This window comes from Ochotona princeps, chromosome 9, assembly GCF_030435755.1.
Source record: "Ochotona princeps isolate mOchPri1 chromosome 9, mOchPri1.hap1, whole genome shotgun sequence".
NCBI classification, from domain to species: domain Eukaryota; kingdom Metazoa; phylum Chordata; class Mammalia; order Lagomorpha; family Ochotonidae; genus Ochotona; species Ochotona princeps.
The window spans coordinates 51,238,085-51,258,769 of record NC_080840.1 but is presented as its reverse complement, the minus strand read 5'-3'; the positions used below and the strand labels follow the sequence as shown (position 1 = coordinate 51,258,769).

General features: G+C 39.7%; 1 protein-coding gene across 1 annotated transcript in view; it reads left to right on the top strand.

The window, feature by feature from the left end:
- The first annotated feature begins 5,772 nt into the window (after positions 1–5,772).
- LOC101530122 (cytochrome P450 7B1) overlaps positions 5,773–20,685 on the top strand; it is a 181,210-nt gene continuing 166,297 nt past the window's right edge. Inside the window, exon 1 of the mRNA XM_058668673.1 lies at positions 5,773–5,864. Coding sequence (XP_058524656.1) covers positions 5,776–5,864 — 89 coding nt within the window. The 5' untranslated portion in view covers positions 5,773–5,775. The remainder of the gene's footprint in view (positions 5,865–20,685) is intronic.

Here is a 20,685-nt window from a genome sequence, read left to right as displayed (position 1 = left end):
TAAACTTAGTCATAAAATGTTTCTGCATAGATGTCTGTCCAACAACTGATTTATCCTGGTTGCGTGATGCCCTTGTCATTGACTTTTGGTTCAAAATATGCTATGTAATCTTCAGTATTTCACTGTTAAAATCTTCTGTGTGCCTCATCTTTGAATATGCATATAGTTTACTACTGAATGCCTGTTCCCATTGCAATGATGTAATATTCCAAAATAAACTTAGTCCTTAGAGAATCTTTGTCTATTACTTGATATTTATCAGAGAAGGAAACCTGGTGTTTTTGAGTCTGTAGAATGTTCTCTGGATGAACAGAGATGACTGGAGGGTAGGAGTGGGATAACATGGTTCTCACTATAGGAATCCTGGGCCTGACACTGTGTTGTAAGCAGGATAAACTATCACATGCAATGCCAGCATCCCACATGAGAACTTGTTCATGTTCCAGCTGCTCCACTTTTGAACAAACTCCCTGCTAATGTGCTTGGAGAAACTGTTGAAAAAGGGTCAGAGTACTAGGTTGCCTGCCCCACACTGGAGATCTGGATGAAGCTTCTGGCTCCTGTCTATGGTCTGCAGCCTCACTATTACAGCCATTTGAAAATTGAGTCAACTCAGTTGAAAGCTCTCTGTTCTGTTCTACCATTTTTAAAACTGCTTCAAAATAATTATATTCAGGTCTTACCTAACATTGTACCTTATTTTAAAAGAAAGAGTTAAAATACAACTGCATTCTCTATTGTTGGGTCGGTTTTATTTAGGAAGATTTTTTTTTTTTTTTTTTGCCTTATCTATAACGCATCCTGCTTGGAGTGCTAGGTCAATACTACAAATTGACATTTTTAGGAGAAAGGAAAACTGAAGAAAAAAATAAGTGCAATTTGTTTTTTTTAATAGCTGAGGGAAGTGTGGGGAGAATCCCAGTTCCTATGAAATTACAACACAATGTAATTAATGAATAAATTTAATAAAAAAAATAAGTGCAATTGCTTAAATAGTCAAGAACTTCAGGATAAAAGGAAGCATTTGTGATTTAAGACTTGTTATTCAGTGTTGGTGCCTGCATCTACTGTGCCTCACTATTTACTATGTGCCAAATTAAACAATAACTTTCCAGCTTATAAAAACCTTAGTATATAGTGTTTTTGCTGTCTCAGCTGCAATCAGAGTCTAGATACAACTTCCGGGAAAGTAGCACATTTCATATTTAAATTGGATGGGAGTAATATATCAATCAGCTGGTACCCTAACTGGGTTGAATTTGTCTGAAAAGCCCATTTCTACTCATCCCCTACGCTGGTGGAGCAGAAGGTGTTTAATCGTGAAATAAGGGAGAAGCTCCAGAAGTTCTCATAAGTAACTCTTCAGAATTTACCTCTCATAAGGCTCCGGTCAAGGCAGTTTTAGGTACTTTTCTTTTCAATGAAAAAAAACTGAGAGTAGCTTGAAAGCTAGATAAGGGCCAAGGAATGCTAGGCACAGAGACTCAATTGTCTCCATGTGGATAACTCAAAGTAGCAAAATGGAGGCAAGAATGAGTGAATAGTTACAGGGAAGAGTGCAGAGAAGAAAGCTTCATAGAATGTAGCATGGTACAGTTTAAGGAAAGGGAATCAAAACAGTCAGAAATAGCAGCTTAATAACCTTGGCTGCACGGAAACTCTTGAAGTCTTGGTTGAAATAACTATCTACAGCTGACACTGGTTTTGAAGATTAGATGAAACAATGTATGTAAAGTATACAGCCTGTCTTCTGTACTTCTGTCTCTTCTTTCTCTCCACTATATAGTTTTACTGTGGGGTGGGTGGGCTTAATTCTCAAATAAGTTGATAGGAAATTAAAGTTAGTGATGACAAAATTCATGGAAACGAGAGAAAGATAATAGCGATTTTGCATTTTAATTACAGAGGGTTGTGCTTTAATAATTCAAAATCCAAGTTGTTTTTTTTAATTAAAAGTAGACAGGACTGTATAGTTTTGAGTTTCTGATTTTAGGGACTTCCTGACTTTGGGAAAAAAAATTGGCAGTCCCCACAGTGGTACTTTCAAATGTTTCCCAACACTGAAGCCTCTGCCTTACCCCTCCCCTAGCAAATGAACTCACAAGATTGAAGCCATATGGATGTTTTTTCCTAAATTAGCCCATGTTCACTCCAAAAGCTTTGTTCAGTATTAGTTGTTTTAAATCTGTACATTCCAGGATTTTATTTATTTATTTATTTTATTGTTTTTATTTATTTGAAAGGCAGTCTGAGAATGACAGAGAGCTCTCCCACTTGTTGGTTCACTTCCTAAATGCCTGCAGAATTTTGGGCTGGGCCAAATGACAACCAAGACTCTAGAACTCAGTTTGTGTGTTATTCGTGAGTAGCAGAGACCCAGGTAAATGAGCCATCATGCACTGTCTCCTGGAATGCACATTAGCAGGAACCTATAGGTGAAAGAACCAGGGCCGGAACCATGCATTTCAGCACAGAATATAGTTACCTCTTGTGTCCAAATTGTGCCAAATAGCTGCCCCATCACAGATTTTAAAGAAATAACACTTGAGTTCATTTTTTTAGTTCATTTTTACAGGTCTAATAAGCCAAATATAGTACCTTGGACATTGTTGGCATTTAACAAAATTTGCTGATTAGGTGGATGTTCTTGGAAGTGTTAATTAAGTGTATTGGTATTTTGAAAATCTGGCCAGGAGATATAATGTTGACATGCCAGAGAAAATAGTCATTATTCAGGTTTTGGTTACATTCAAATAGGTTATTGAGAATCAAAACAGAACATGTAGAGGAAAGGAGGGCTGGAGTTCAAGTCCTAGCACTAAATTATCCAAACATAGAGACGCGGGTTGCTACTCCAACTACCTAGTAGGTGAGGATAACCTGCCTTGGAATATGATCTATCATCTGGACTTTGTGCTTCTATTTTATTTTAAAAATTAATTATTTAGTTTCATGCATTTATTGAGAGGCAGAGAGAGAGAGATACAAATTGAGTTTCACCTGCTGATTCACCGCACAAATGCTTGCACTAGCCAGGACTGGGCTGGGGTCAAAGTTGGGAATCAGAAACACGATTCCATCATCCCACATGGAAGGCAGGAACCCAATTATCTCACCATTATTGGTGCCTCTCACGGTCTGCATTAATAGGAAGCTGGATGCAAGAGCTGTAGCTGAAAATTGGATAGATACTCCAATGTGGATCACAGGGGATCTGCATGCTGAGTGCTGGGCCAAAGCTCCTACTTTATTGACTTCCATTTGTTATCCTCTCTCTTCACTTCCTCTGACTTTACTTCTGTTTTTTATGTCTGCGCCTTCTTCTCTACGTTTCACAATTTCTGTTTTCAAAAGACAGATGGCATGAGTAAACCAGATATAAACTGATGTTTGAGGACAGGTAAAAGCATAGAATGTTGTCCATTTGGGGTTTGATTTTTGACTATGTTCACTACAGTCAAGATACTCAGAGAACCAATGTCGATGGAACTGCAGCTCATTCCTAAGGCAGGATGGTGGACAACTTGAATTTTACAGTGGTCATCCTATGACTTAAGAACTCCTTCAACTGGAATTGTGAGGTTTACCAGATTTCATGAATGAAAATCTAGAATTTCCGGTTACATTTGACTTTCAGATAAACACAAAATAATATTGGACGCAACATTTGGGAAATACTTTAACTTGTACTAAAGTGGTGCTCGAGCTCCCTGGAATTATATTGTAAAATGGTCCACCTTTTATAGCAGGAAAGGGTTTTGGCTTGCTTGGAAATAACCCTGGCTTAGTGAAGAAATGTGATGGGGTACTGTAAGATCAGGAAGGATCAAGTACCAAAGTAGCATTTAGGATGATATGTAGGAGAAAGCAGGCTTTGAGCTGGTCTTAAAGGCAGGGAGAATTCTAACATTTGAGAAAGAAAGGAACATGTTTCAGAAAGAACATCATTTTTTTTTTTAAAGACATGAGCACCCGAATACGAGGGACACAGCTGATGGTCATTTAGTGTTTGAAACTGTGCTAGTGGAGGTGGTTGTGCAAGTGTTTTGAGGGGGATAAAAGCAGGTAGACGGATTGGCTAAGTCCTTGCCTTATCTTCCTCTCTGTCTCTCCTCCTCTCTGTGTATCTGAGTCTCCAAATAAATAAATAAATAAATAAACAAACAATTTAAAAAAGCAAGACAGGTCTGTTTTGGGAAGGTGGAAATAATAATGGCCTGGAAAGGGCCAAAGATTAGAAGCTGTAGATAAATTTTGAAGTTGTAACAGTTCTAAAACAGAGACAAAATCCTGCATAAAAAAATTATAATCAAAGCACACACATATATACACAAATTCCACAGAGATTTTCCATTAGGGCTGGTTAAAATGATCAATACATGAGAAGTGTTTCTAGAACTGGATTTAAAAAAGAAGACCATTTTGGTGCAAAATCACTTTAAAATCCATGGCATAATTTTTTCATAATGCACATATCCCATGAAGTTTTTGAAAAACCCTGGTACTTATCACAATTGGACAATCAGGATTAGGTAAATTAATCTCAGTTTATTCCTATTTTGTTTACAATTCTGCCTAGATTCACATCAGAAGTTTGCAAAGTAAAACACAAAGTAGCTCATGGATAGTCATTATTCAATAAAAGGTAATTTATTTATTTATAAAAGATTTATTTATTTATTTATTTTTCTTGGCAAGGTGGATTTATAGAAAGAAGCAGAGACAGAGAACAGAGGTTTTCCATCTGCTGGCTCACTCTCCAAATGGTGGCAACAGTCTGGGCTGGGTCTATCTGAAGCCCAAAGATTCTCTCTGGTCTCCCACTGACCTCTCTGGTCTCCCATTGAGTGCAAGGTCCCAAAGCTTTGGGCCATCCTTTGTTTGTTTGTTTGTTTGTTTGTTTGTTTTCCCAGGCCACAAGTAGGGCATGGGGATGGGAAATGGAGAATCCAGGACACAAACTACTGCCCATACAGGATGCAGGAGCTTGGAGGTGGAGGATTAGCCAGTTGAGCTATCACTCTGGCTCCTCAACAAAAGGTAATTTAAAAGTTTCCTCCAAGTTTTCTATTGGTGCCACCTGTGGGACACCGCTCTTGTCTTAGCCCTTACGATGCTGTTCTGAGACCTGTTTTCACTTGCACAGCTGTGTTTTCGACTGTATCTCCAAGTCCAGGTAACAAAGTTTTGCAAAAGAAATCCCTTCACAAAAACGTTGGCGTGAACAAGCAAAGAGGGATGAGGGAGGTCGGTGCGATTCCACGAGGCGGCAGCTCCCAGCCCCAACCCTCTGATCTGACCCAGGGATCACCACTGACTCAGGGCTGAGGAAACGTTCCCCACTCGGTGCAGAGGGCGATCGAGTTTCTCCTTTCTTGGCGCCGGCAAAGAGCTGAGGGACCCAGGGAGCCCAACTCAGAAGAGAGCCCACTCTCCTCCAGGTCTTCAGCCCTCCTGATTGGAAAAATCCTAACACCGCCCCCACCCCCACCTTCCCGCCCCAGAGGAGCCAGGACGCCCCCTTTCCAGCGGCAGCCGGGCGGCGGGAGGCTGTGGCCGCGCGGGGCGGTGCGCGGCGTCGGCGGGGGGCGGGGTAGGGATGTGTGGAAGTTTATAATCCCGGCTCGGAGACCTGAGGTGCCACTGCTGTCGCCACCGTGGGCCAGACGGCTTCTCTGGCCCGGGACGAGCGGGCGCCGCTCACAGAAGCCGCTGCACGCCGACCAGCCGCCGCCCGCGCCGCTCGCTAGGAGACGCCGGGCTGCGGCCGCGGACATGCCGCCGGAGCTGCTCAGTGTCCCCGGCCTGGTCCTCGCCACGGCCCTCCTGCTGCTTGCCCTGTGCCTGTGTGGCCGGCGCACCAGGTAAGCGCCCCGCCGCCCGGACACGCATGCGCCCTGGGCCCCGCCGCCGTGCGACCCAGATGGCGTGGACAGCCCCCTCCGTGATTTCCAGAGCGGACACTCAGAACTTGCTTGGCGTGGTAACAAAGGCCTCTTCCAGCTCTTTCTAGCTCTTTCCAGCACTTAGGCATACACGTGAAAGCTGTGGGACCGGATTTGATATGCTGCTGCAGTCTAATTTATCGTAAGCCCTCAGTTTGCAGTAAAAAGAGCTATGTTTTAGGAAAAATTTGGTGCATGGTAGAAATCATAACCGAGTCCCTCAGCACCTCAGTTTACCTCGCTCGCTGTACCTCACCTGGAAAAATAAGCCAAACTGTTAACTTAACTCGTGGAATTTTTGCGAGAACTGAATTAATTGTGTTGGTTTACGCACTTACTTTGTTGTTATCAGAGCAAAACAAACAGTAATAAGAACTCCCAAAAGTGTGTCCCCCTTTTAGCTCTTATTAAACGTGAAAGCAGAACTAGATGCTTATAAAATAATTCACTTAGAATTTATTTTCTCTTTCTTCCTGGAACATTTTTGGGTGAAGTTACTGGTCCTCATGGCTTCCTATGAAAGATTTAGCTACTCATTTATTTGAGGAAAGAGAGATTATTGCCCTTTTGTTGGTTTGCTTCCTAAATGGCTCAAGGTAGGACTCATTGCCTCCATCTGCCTCTCCTAGGTGGGTGGCACACCCTCAAACACTTGAACCATCTTCCACTACTTTTCAGGTGCTAGTGCAGGGAGCTGAATGAAAGTGGAGTTCGCATGCCTTCAGCCAGGGAACCACCACCCGGTGTGCGGTGCTGTGGTTTCAAGCTGTGGCTAACCTCCCATGGCTACAAGTGCCTGCCCTCACACCCCACCTTCATGATTTTGAAAAGCAAAAGATTACACTTTGCTGAGTGGTGATTGTTAGTGCATACATATGTATTTAAGTTCATAGTATATAAAAACAAATAAAAATGTATTACAAACATTTCAGTATGCGAACATGCAGGCTGGTTCTTGGCTGCGTTGTCTTCACAGCTGTACTGTGTTTAAAACTTAAGATGAGGAATTAGGACACTTTAGCATCAGTGTTTGCGATTCTTCTTGGGCTGCCCTTCTCTTTGTAGCATGAGCCAGACACCATGACTGGGACACACTTCTAGGTATGTCCTTAAAGAGTGGTGGCAGGCAGGAACCCGCTGCTTCTTCTTTTTTTTTTTTTCACTGCATGAGCAGGGCAAGTAGAAAGGCCTGCCATATGTCTGCACACATGTAGTAATGATACCATATTGTTATAATTCCAACAGTAATATAGCAGATTTCCAGAAGTTCTACGTCCGTTTCCATTTTGGGTAAGGTTACTTGGTTGGTTGTAAGTACTTTCTAGACTCTGCGTTTTATTTTCTATTAAGTTTTTTTTTTTTTTTTTTTTTTTTTTTTTTTTTTTTTTGGTTTTAGCATGCAGATATATTTTTCATTGACTTTCTTGAACTTTGAGGAAGTTGCATTTTACCTCTATCAATATAATTCTATTAGTAGCTTGAGATATTTACCAACTGTCTTCTTTGATGGTGCCATAGTCTGAAAGTTGGTGTATCACTACAATATGTCTGAGGGATGCAATACCTCAGGAGGTAATTAGGACCTAAAGAGAGAGTCCTTATAAATAGGATTAGCATCCGTATAAAGGAGAAACCAGAGGATTCCTTTTCCCTTTCTGGAAGGGGTGAGGAGTCACAGCAGGAGCTAGCCTTCTGCAAAACGAAAAGCATCACTCACTAGGCCCCGGAGTGGGCTGATAACCTACCCTTGGGCTTTCCAACCATCAGAAATGTGGGTCGTAAATTTCTGTTGCTTACCAGCTGCCTAGTTAATGTTTTGAATCTAGGCTCCATCTCCTTATTTTGTGATCTTGAACACATTATTTAGTCTGTTTGATCCGTAATACACCAAATGCCTCAAGGTACCAGACATGGCCTGTGTATCTGGCATGAGACAGTTGTACTGAGACATGATACTCAGGGCATTCTGACTTACAGTTGTTACCTAACAGCTATTGAGGCCGTAGCCAGCTGTTGACTAGAATTAACCAAAAGATAAACTGAAAAAAATATCTGCTGGGAATGAATCCCAACTAGTGAGAGAGCTTTCACTGCAGGATACAGGTTACAGAATGTCCAAAGATGGCTTGCATGTGAGGGTTATCAGCACTGACCAGGAACCTGTTACTCCTGGTTGCCATTCAGGAAAAAAAAAAAAGGTGATTTGAGTTTCCATCACTGTTTCATCCCTCTCTTCTAACACATGTGTATGCACACCTCCAAAAGCTGCAGTTGGAAGGCAGTAAGCTTAAAAGGCTGTTTCAACACTGTTTTTGCGCTGTGTGATGGTAGGCTACATGTAGGTTGAATTGTTTTGGAAGTTCATTTGTTCACCTCACTAGATCCTACAAGTCATCTGTTTCTCTTTCTAGTTACACCATCCCTGGGTATTTGATGCTCATGGGATTAGCTGCAGGATCTTCCGAGGATACATGTAACCAATGCAATCCCTCTTTTTTTTTATTAATTATTTTGCATTATGTGACAGTTTCATAGGCTCTGGGAATTCCCCCACCCCTATTCCCCTCCCCCTCCCCTCTCCCCCCATGGTGGATTCCTCCACCTTGATGCAGTATTACAGTTCAAATTCAACCAAGATTCTTTCCTTGCAAACATATACCAAGCAGAGTCCAGCTACTTATTGTCCAGATGGGTTGAACATTTTCTTGGGGAGACCATTTCTGGTCTGAAGTTAGAGCTGGTAGAATATCATCACAGTCAATTAAGAGTCCCAATATAACATCAACAGCAATTTAATGCACTCCCTCTTAAATGCTTTAAACCATCCCTAGTTTTTTATCATACCTAACATGATATAATTGCTGTATAAATCATTGTTAAAATATATTGCTTGGAGAATAATGGAAGGAAAAATTTGTGTTCATGTTTGTGAAGGATATACTAATTTTTCCTGTGTGTTTTTAAGCTGCGATTGGCTGACTTCAGGCATGTGGCACCCTGCAGGACAGCTGGTTATACTTAAATACTGCCAGACAAAACCCGTGTTGCTCTAGATCTCTCACACTGTCTCCACTGCCTAGAGCGGGAGAAAAACTAGGTTGCCTCAAAAAGTGGGTGTTTTTCTTGTTTCTTCATTTTTTTTGATTGTAAAATATAAGAAAAGTATGTGGGTAACTGAAAGAAATTCAAATTCTACTCAAGTACACTAAATTTATAAAGAGGTTTTCCAAAACCTAATGAAAAACACACACTATTGAAAGAACTATGTATATATTTCAAAATTGTTTTATACCAAGGTTAATTTGTCTGAATTCCATTTTCCATAGGCTTTTAGAAATAGCTTTGCACATTGTTTGGTATGTGGTATGTTGTCAGTGAATACTTTAGACTCATTGAATAAATTATATTCCGTTTGCTTTACCCGACATTGAAGGCCAATGGTAAATCTTCTGTATCAATTTAAATGGATTGCAGCATGCCCAGATAGCTGGTTAAATGTAATTTCTGCATGTGTCTGTGAGAGTTTTTCTAGGACCAAGTAGGATTTGAATCTGAAAACCAAGCAGAGAAGAATGCCCACTCTGGGTGAGCCTCCTTCAGGGCCCGGCTAGAACCAATGGGAGGGATGGGAGGATTTTTGTTCTTTGCTATACTGCTTGACTTGAACTTTGATCTTTTCCTGCCCTCTGCTTTCTTGGTTCTCAGGCCATTTGACTAAAATTGGAATTTCTCCCTGCTCTCTGATGTGCACGCCTTGGAACGATGTCACTCTTTCTCAGACTTGTTAGTAAGCATGAGACGTTAATTTCAGATGTCCCCTCCTCCAGATACCTTAAATCTGTGGATGCTGTCAGATCCCCTCTAATAAGGTGGCATAATATTTGCATATCACTTATGCATATCCTCTCCTGTGTTTTAAAGCATCTCTAGTTTGCTTGTAATTCCTAATATGATACAAATAGCTGTTGTGCTACATTATTTAGGGAATAATGGTAAGGAAAAAAAAAAACCCTGTTCCATGCAGACACACATTTTGTTCCTGAATATTTTCTAACTACCATTAGTTGAGCACTTGGATGTGCTACCTGTGGGCAGTGAGGGCTGATTAGCTAGACAAACATGAGAGTACTTCCAGGAATTTGTGGGAACTAAAAGATGGGTTTGTTTCATACAAAGGAATTTGAAATCCCTGCGTGAATTTTTCATAATTTGCATACATAGGTTCTTATTGTTTCTGCTTCTCTGGGGAACCCTAGCTAATATGCTACGATATCTCTGGAAGATAAAGAAGCTTTATATATTAAAAAAAGGCGGGGGAGAGGCATGCAAAGCTAACAAGCTAACAGATTGTTACGCTTTTACAGATTAGGGGACAGGGAGATCACCAAACAGTTTGTTTTCCTAGGTTAACTAGGTCATCAACTATTGCTACACTTTTCCTTACTAAACTGTGTTTGAATTGATTTGTTCCCATTTGAGAAAGGTCCCTGGCTTGCTTAGTGTTATTATTTTGTTTTAATTTTAAAAAAAGAAAGAAAGGAAAAGGTCCTAAGAATATTCCTACCATAAGCTAGTACAACAAAGAAGTCTGAAAAAGCAACACTTTGCTGTCTATTTTGTGTACTATTCAAAGTGACCATTTAATATTGTTTAAAGTACCCAGTATTGCTAATTAGATCAATATGGAGGGATGCTCAGCTCTATCATCATGTACTGTCATTCAATTAAGGTTATCTCTTGAAATATTCATCTGTCATAGCGGAAAATCAGTTCAGAAACTGTGTTGGATTGGCCTAAATCTTTTTTCTGTGTTGGAATAAAGTCAGAGTGTTCCCAAGTAATGCAGGGCCATGCCTTCATTTGCTTAGAAAATGCTGTATACTGGGTTGCTAATAAGTAGCAAAAGTTTATTCCTTGAGCTCTTTTACACTGGTCGTCCAAGATGAAGAAAACAACAGACTCAGTGACTGGTGGACAGCTGTTCCTCACGATGACCATTTTTTCCCTGTGTCTTCACACAGAAAACAGAAATGGGAACTGTCTTGGGCCTCTTTTATAAGGATCCTGATTTTATTCCTCAGTGCTCTGCCACGACTAATCAGCCCAAAGGTTGCGTTTCCTAAGATCTTGCTTTGGGGTTTAGAATTACAACGTAAGTATCCTGGGGGAACACATAGAAGTTATAGACCTTGGCTGGCATTGGTGGCACAGTCTTTCCGATATTTGGTCATTGTTGTATAAAGTATTGTAGGAAGAGGTAAATAGCATGGTCATGAAATTAAAATGAACCTGGATTGGAAATTCAGCTCCAATCACAGAACAATGGCCTGTTTCAACAGAAAGATGAGGAACAATGGAAATGAATCATGTCAGGGCTGTACTAGTTAGTGCCTAGTTGTTTTCATATATTACTTCATGTTTATTCCCATTCAAATGATAACTACTGTTAAGCTACTTTCAAGAGAAGAGAGTGAAGCAAAATGAGGTGAACTAATTTGACTAATGTACAGCACTACTCAGGGTTAGCACTACATTTATGTTCTGGGTCCATAATGGTTGTAATAAACAAAACCAACACTCTCAACTCCAGAAACAACCATTTCTCCATCTTGAGAGCCTGTGTGTCAGAATTTATAGCAAAGGGGAATTATGACTGTAAAAGGAATAAAGATTGTTAATCAAACCAATCCCTTCACCTAAGGGATTATCTTGGATTATTTGATTGGGCCCAATGCCATCACAACAGTCATGAAAACTGGAAGAAGGCAGAAAAGGGACTGACAGTGATGTGATGAGAGACACTTGCCCTTTGCTGATGGGAAAGAATCCATAATTAAAGAATGATGATAGTCTTAAGATACTGGAGAAGACAAGGAAACAGATTCTCTTACAAATCCTTCATAAAGGAACACTGGGATGCCTGTCTTGCTAATATCGCAATATGAACCCAGTGAAATCTGCTTTGGTCTTCTGCCCTGCAAGGCTGTAGATAATAAGTTTGTATTATTTAAGCTGCAAAATTTCTAGCAGTTTATTACAGTATTTGTAGAAACTTATATGATCTTGGCATTGAACGCTACTTCTTTTGTTAAACATTTATTTAGGTATTTATTTGAAAGGCAGGAGGGAAACGGAGAGAAGGAGGGGGAGGGATAAGTGTAGGATTATTTTCCATTAGAAAGTTCATTTACCAAATGGTCACAGCAGCCAGGTCTGGACCACACCAAAGCCGGAGGCCAGGAGCACCATCTGTCTCCCACATGACTAGCAGAGGCCCAAGTACTTGGGCCATCTTCTGCTGCTTTGAAAGGAGCATTGGCATGAAGTTGAATCAGAAGTGGAGTAGCTCTGACTACATTACCACATGGATACAGAGTGTCAACCGTGGCTTAACATGCTGCACTACAATGTAGGCCCCACTGCGAAGCTGTTAGAAAAAAGATTCAAAGTGTCACAAAGGTTCCACTTTGACGATCTTGTTGCCCATAAGAAGTAGGATAGAAGTGAATATTTCTAAATTCTCAAGACCTTTACTACTATGCTAAGACATAATATGTTGAAATATTTGTTGGTCTCCCTATTATCCATCAATTTATAAGAAAGTTGTGAATGTTGTATATTTAGGAACTCCATAGATCTTTAGCTTTTTTTTTTTTTTTTTTTTTTTTTTTTTTGAGAAGACATAGACCTTGTGACTCAGGCATGATTTGGTTAGGACTCTTCCAACACAGACTGTGTATATACTTACTTACTTACTGCCTACAGCTTAGAGGAGAAAACTGGGATGACTTTTAGTATTTGAAGAGATCTAAGAGAATGGGAGCTATACTTCACCCATTTGCCAAAAATAATAGAGCAGATAGAGCCGTCAGCTGCAGAGGAAATATTAATAGCTTCTTATAGGAGAAATTTTCTGTTTTATCCAAAGTAAAATCCCACTGAAACTATTCCAGGTTACTGTTCTGTGAAAGGCAAAGGACAAAATTATAGAAGCTACTTTGCTGAATAAGAGAAAGTGACATCCATTATGTCTTACATTTCACAGCTGAAGTGTTCATTTTATTTTATGTTTTTTTTTTTCAACGAAAGTATTTGGGGTCGAATCTTTTTTGTCTACATAAAAGTGGAAAGATTAATTAATTCTATAATTGCTTATTACAAAAGTTAATAGAAATTTAACTAAAGTGCAACCACAATAAGATTTAAATTCATTATCATTTCTTCTTGTAATTTCATCTTCAGTATTTGGTAGCAATGAAGGAGAAGCCTTAAAACTTTCCTGGAGTTTTATCTACTTAGTATAGTATCTAGTGCTGAGCAAGATCTCAGTGACTATTTCTTAGAAGGAAGCATGGATGAATAAAAGAATAAATGAGCTTAGTCTATTGATAATTACCTTTTTAAAGTAGGATTATTTTAGAGGTCTAGATACTGATATGAAAATATACAACCTGCATAAAAAAAGAAATCTGATATGCATATCAGGTTTTCTGTTTCAATTAAGGTGAAGATTTTTTGAGCAAGTGATAACCAGGATGAGTATTTACAGATAGAGGATGTACTGATGGGGTGATTATCTTAGCAGAAGCAGAGTGGTAATCACAGCAGCTAGAGTGCAGACAACCCATCAATTCTTGCTCCTGAAAGTGCAGGTGTAAAATGGCATATTGTCAACTTTCCTGTGCAGGAACTGAATTTGTGTAACTATGTAGACTCTACTTCCTCCTATAAGTGAGTGGTGCATTTTATTTTTTTAATTAGCTGGAATTCATGATTTTATTCCTTAAAACAATTGAAAGAAATCATAGTAGGATGGGTGCTAATGAATCATTACAAAAGCTGGGTTTTCTGTTTTTAAAATATCAGTTGTCTTAGTAAAAACAAAGAACTGTGAACACCCAAATCGTTTTATAACTGTCAGGCGATTATAAATGGGTAATTTTTCCATTGCATCCGGTGGGGAATTAGTGTGCTAGTGCTGTAATTCAGTAGCGCTGCCCTTTGGGCTATGGTGTGCTGGGATTACTTCTTTGGGTGTCAGGTATCTCTTGATTGGTATCTGCTCCAGTGTTACTGCCTCCTTTCTTTGCTATTGTATATTGAGTATATAGTGCCAAAGAGTAATTTTTGACTGATAGTAATGACACTTAACTCTTATGATAATTTCTTTTGCGACTGTTAGTCATAGGAGTAAGTGCTTCATAGTCATTATCATACTGAATTTTATTGACTCTCCTCTCAAACTAACATATCTCATGTTATAGAGGTAGAAAGTAAATCTCAACTAATATGTAAATAATGTTCTCAACAGCTTACAGCTGGAATACAGTATAGTTAAGGTTTACAGTTCTACCTCTTAACACTTTTTTTTTTCATTTTTTCCTGACCCTTTGCCTCAGTTTTACAAAAATGTTCTGACGCATGCAGTTATCCTCTAGTGACAAATGATATTTTAAAATGTAATACAACTTTAAGCGTTTGTAATAGGCATTAACCAAGGTATGGGTGTATGCATTTGAAATGACGAATGTAACTCTAGGAATAAAGTTGTTTCCCTCTCTCTTACACTGGACTGTGAAAGCCACACTTGTTGGACAGCATGGACAAATCCATCTTTCTCCTGATGCCATGTACTGGATATTTCACCCACTTGTTTATTGGTTCAGTACTTTGTGTCCTGAATTCTTTGTGTTCAGCAGCAGTTGAGTCCAAGACAGATGCCAGAACCTGCTTTTGTCACCAGGGTTATGGCCATGCTGAGGCTCACAGCTTGATCTTTCTGAAAATGTTTAAAAATTTTATTACAAAACCACTGTTTTCCAGAGAAAAATCAAGTTGAAGAAACCTGGAATCAAAGGGGAAGGAATTTTGTACCCTCTGGGAGATTTTTAAAGAAAGCTTAGTGTGTTTCTCATTTTAACAGCCCTTTTTGAATAGATTGTGGAAGCTCACACTATTACACTTTGAGAAGCAGCACTAAATATTGAATGAGAAAATGCTTCAGTTAAAATATCGTTCGATGCAACAAAACATAGTGGTTACTTTTACATCTTCTTAATGCCTTCAGTTCTGTAGTGAGTTGTTAATCTTATTTGGATTTTGAATAACGTTTTACACATGGACAACGAATTTAGGCAAATGTACTATATTCAGAATGTACAACTTAGCCCTTATATTTCTTAGTGATTGAACATGTAACTTCTTTCACTGTACATGCATGCATGTACATGTATGTACATTTGTATATATGTTTGTATGTATTTGTATATATACAAAAGTGTGTATATTTCAAACTGATTCTACCCTATCAGTGTTGTACGATAAGGGCTGGAGCATCAGGCCAAACATATTCCTAGGACACATGGAATCATCAGTCAACTGAATAAGATTAAAGACTTCTGAGCAAAACAGCAATGATTTTGATGTACTTCTTGAAAATAATACATGGTATAAGATCCATATTATACAAATTATATATATATTATTTATATATAATCAATATAATTATGTATTTTTGAGGGAAAGAATTTCAAAGTGAATTGTTTGGAAATTTCATGTTTTCTGTGGAAATTGACTTAAATCAGTGTTTATTTGTTTTCCTACACCAAAATTCTGCATGTCCAATTTCGGATCTTGCCCCCTCTTATTTTCATCTCTTGAGTAGCTCCTTACATTTTTTTTTAAAGATTTATTTTATCTTTATTACAAAGTCAGATATACTGAGAGAAGGAGAGATAGAGAGGAAGTGGAGCTGCCGGGATTAGAACCAGCGGCCATATGGGATCAAGGCGAGGAACTTAGCCACTAGACCACGCCGCCGAGCCCAGCTCCTTACATTTTAAAACAGAGCTGGAGAATGAAACCCACTGCAGATGGCTGGAATCTTAGAGAGCTGTAGATTGTTACACAGTTATTCTCACTTAATCCGGATGAGGAATACTTCCTTATTGAAAGAGAAAAACTAGAACCATGATATTCATGAAATAGCAATGACAGAACCAGTAGAGGAACTGGCATGGTAACAGTTGTCACTTTCTCTGTGTTCATTTTTCTTATCTGTAAATGAGGACATTGGACCATATAATGTTTTTGCAGTGACATGATTCTATAAGTACATTGCCATTTTCACAGGACCTTTCTTCAATCATATATTTCCTCTGTGCAAAATTTTCTTGTCCTGGGCTGATGTTATTGTGTCTGGAAAGACAAAGGAAGGTGGCCCAATTTCTTGGGTCCCTGACACCCATGTAGAAAACCCACATGAAGTTCCAAGTTCTGGCCTTCCACTTTTGGCCTGAACAACGAACCAGAAGATGAAAGACATATTTCTCCCTCTCTTTATGTCATTCTTACTTTCAAAAAAATATTACTTATACTGAAACGTATTCTTTCTTCTGACTCCATTACAATCCCTTTATATCTGGCTTTTTAGATCCAGCATAAATGTTCCACTATTGTGAAATTTCACCAGCTCACTCCAGGCCAAGTTCTGTTTTTCTCCTAGTGTACCATGACATTATAGAATGAATTACAGTTAATACAGATTTCTACCCATTAGAATGTCAGTAACCAGTGTGAGAATGACGGTCAGCTTTTTCACTTATTTCTATGTCCTCTGCAGTTAAAAAAAAAAATCTGGCAGGTCCTCAGCGTGTAACACCTTAATAATAAAGACGATAACTTCCCTTAAGTAAACTCAAGCCTATAGAAAACAAGGCCTGTGGACATTTTTTTTAAAGATTTGTTTTTATTTATTTGAAAGAAAGAATGACAGGCTGAAACAAAGGGATCTTCCACCCCTGGTTCACTCCCCACATGGCTGCTTGGAACTCCCTCTGGGTCTCCCACATGCGTGAAAAGCACTTGGGTCATCTTCTGTTGCTTTCCCAAGCATATTTAGGAGGGAGCTGGATTGAAAGTGAGGCAGCTGGGACTCAAATGAGTGCTGTGAGGCAGTGTCTTAACCCACTGAATCACAGTGCTTGCTCCCACGAAGCTTTACTTTTGAAAAAAAACAATTGCTTATTTATTTGAAAGATAAGCAAGAGGATCTTCCCCAAGAGTGTACCATCACCCACTGCCTTTCTAGGCACACTAGTAGGAAGCTGAATTGGAAAAAGAACAGCTACAATTCTAATCAATACTCTGATGTGGAATATGGTGGTGCTGTAAGTGGCAGCTTAGCCAGCTACACCACAGTGCTACCTTCTTGTGAATACTTTTTTAGTTATTATTATTGAGTCAGAGAATGTTGGGAAACATGATGATTGCAGCTTACTATAAAGGCTATGACTCAAGCTGCCAGAAATTAGATGATTGTTCAGAGTTCCTCTTAGGTCACTTGGTAACAAGAATAGTAGCTTTAGGACCCAAAGGATTGGGATCTCAAAGCTCTGAATCCTAGAGTGAGATCAGAGCCATGAGAAACATCTCATTCTTGGCAGCTGAGAGCAGTGCTGCTTCTGACAATTAGAGGAAGAACTGTGTTCTGTTTGTCTTTGGATAGGATTAACTAAGCACATTTGGAACTTCACATCAGGGCCAAGAACTTAAATTTAATGGAAAGCTTCATTCAGAAATAAATGAACTCAGATCAGATTAGGTGAAATTTCTGTTGCAGAAAGAAAACAGAGTAGGGGAGATAATGGACCAATGCATTTTCTCACATGTTTAAAACACATCTGAAAGCAGGATGACCAAGAGGTTAAGAGCAAACCTTTCGAATCAAACAAATAAGCAAGGAATTTTTAAAAAATATTGATTTATTTTTATTGGAAAGTCAGATGTACAGAGAGGAGGAGAGGCAGAGAGGAAGACCTTCCATCTGACGGTTCACTCCCCAGGCTGCGCCAATCCGAAGCCAGGAGCCAGGAGCTTCTTCCGCATCTCTCACGCAGGTGCAGAATCCCAAGGCCATCCTTGACTGTTTTCCCAGGTCACTAGCAGGAAGCTGGATGGGAAGTAGGGCTGCTGGGTTTAGAACTGGCACCCATATGGGATCCTTCCCGGCATGTACTTGGTGAGGACTTTAGCGACTAGGCTACTGTGCCAGGCCCTAAGCTAGGGTTTTAACACTAACTCTACTACTTGTTTGAGGTGAGTTTTCTCACAATCTATCTTGCCCCTGAGGATAGGCCATTTGGAGGCAGATGGATGGATTTGGAAATTTTTTCATTGTTCAGAAGCTTGAGGAAAAGCAGGTATCCTCTTTCCAGTAAATCCTTACTGACCTCCTTCAGTGTGCAAGCCCCTCTTGTGAGGAAGAAGCTTCAATTTTTCCTCCTAAGGAGCTAAGAAAGGAGTTAGGGAGGCTGCTTGTAAGTAGTTCTCAGTCTTCTAGTGTTCACTCTTCTCTACCCCATTAAATCAAGGTCACTTGTCGTTTATTTGTTAGTTCGTTCACACTTAGCTTCTGTGATGTCATGCCCTAAGGCTGTGATTAGCACTGGCAAGACAATTGAGCCATCAGGGTCAACTGTCAATTTTTACATAACTTTCCCAACAGTAAAGGTGACCAGAATGAGAAAATTTCCCACCTTAATCCTCATCTCTCAAATCCTTGGGTCTTCCTTCCCTTGGGGTGTTTCTTTTCAGAATTAAGTCATTGAGTATTTGTTGGCCACCTACTATCTACATGTGTTGGTAGTTACTGGTTGTATGAAAGTAAAATTGAGTTTTTGTCTCAAGGAACCTGAAATCTGTAGAGATATGTAAATCATTCAGAATTCTAGTACACAGTGTGTTTGATGATAAAGAAAAGTTAACAACAGAAAGCAAATTCTTACAATGGGGCTAGATTGGAGAAGTTTCTTGGGAGTAGGAACTATTCAGGCATTTGGAATTGGGTTGACTGAGAGAGAAGTGAAGGAGAGAGGGATGACAAAAATGTTGACTCCCAATCTTGTTCTAAACTGTTGGAATGGAATCAAGAGATGTAGCTTTCTATATCGGACTTGGTGAATATGCAGTGTCATGCGATACCTGATTTTTATTTCTTAGGCAGTTGAACACATCACATGGCCTTTATTTATTTTTAATTCAATTCTGTCACAGTTTTGGCAATAGGTTAGTAGAATAGATTAGAATACTGACAATTCAGGACCATTCCCCGAGCTATCACAGTCTTCACTAACATCTCATGTTACATGTAAATGTTACCTGCCAACCTTTTTCTATGTTTTCTAGGCCAAAGTTGCTAATTGATATCATGGCTTTTACATTTGTTTTCAAATTGAAGTTGAGATCCTGTTTGTAAAGATGTGGGAAGCAATCCTATGTCTTGAACCAGGAAAGTGGGCTAAATGTGATACTGGGTGGAATTCAAAGACAACCTAGGATTATGGTCATTTTTGTTTTTAGAGAGAGACATGGAAAGAGAAAAACCCCCTGCCCTTGGGTTCACTCCACAAAGACCCTGATAGGCTCTAGGCAAGGCTGGGGCTGAATCTTTTTTTTTTTTTTTTTTTTTTTTTGAGATTTGTTTATTTTTATTGCAAAGTCAGATATATAAAGAGAGGAGGAGAGACAGAGAGGAAGATTTTCCATCCGATGATTCACTCCTCAAGTGACCACAATGGCCAAAGCTGCACTGATCCAAAGCCAGGAGCCCAGAGCCTCTTCCAGGTCTCCCACACAGGTGCAGGGTTCCGAGAATTTGGGCCATTCTCATCTGCTTTCCCAGGCCACAAGCAGGGAGCCGGATGGGAAGCGGGGCTGCCTGGATTGGAACCAGCGCCCATATGGGATCCTGGTGAGTTCAAGGTGATGACTTTAGCCACTTACCCACCATGCTGGGCCCTGGGGGAGGGGGGGTTCTGAATCTTGAAGCCAGAACTGAATTCAGGTCTCCTAAATGGGTAGAAGGAACCTGGTCACTTAAGCCTGCCTTTTAGGGTCTACATTGGTCAGAAACTATAATCAGGAGTCAAAGCCAGGAATCTACTGGAGCACTCCAGTGTAGAATGTGGACATCTTAACCACCAGGCCAAAGGCCTACCGCTCTGATTATTAAAATGAAAGCTGCCAAGTAGGATTGTGCATGTTCTCCATCCATGTTTAACTACACAGGTTAGGAGGGAGAAAGCAGATTATCATGCTAGTGGAATTAGGGTTTTGTCCCTGATTGGGTGAGAAGGACAAGCTATTTGGGCCTTGGAGTGATTCTGATGATTGGACGTGGAATTTAAAGTGGGAATGGGCAAGAAAGGTCAAGTGGGTGATGGATTCTGAGAATATTAAAAGGTGAAAAGTTTCCTAAGGGTAGCAACTCCCTCTCACACAACATTCTCCTCCTCCCCTAATCCTAGTTGTATCTGAGGACGGTGTTCCTGATCTGAGTTATGTGAGCACATTCCGTTTGTTCAAATGGAATTTCAATATTCCATTTATAAGTGAAGAGATTGAGTTTTTTTTTTTTGAAGCTGAAAAAATTTTTGCAACTTGGAAAGAAAATATAAATGAAAAAACAAAAAGAGGTAACAACTTAATGGACAAACTTTTGATCTCTAAATAAGTGATTCTCATGGTGTTTTCACAGTGGTTATTCAGGTGCACTTGAAATAAAAAAGAACTTCAGATTCACGTTCTGAGATTCTGATACAGTTGATGAAGACTGAGAAAATTGTTGTCCAAACACTCCATATTTTCAGCATCATTGAGGACAATAGTTTTAAACTCTCCACTAGATCTTTGGAGGAAGTTTCAAATTGTTTAGATGCCACAAAGCAATCTCTGGGTGATA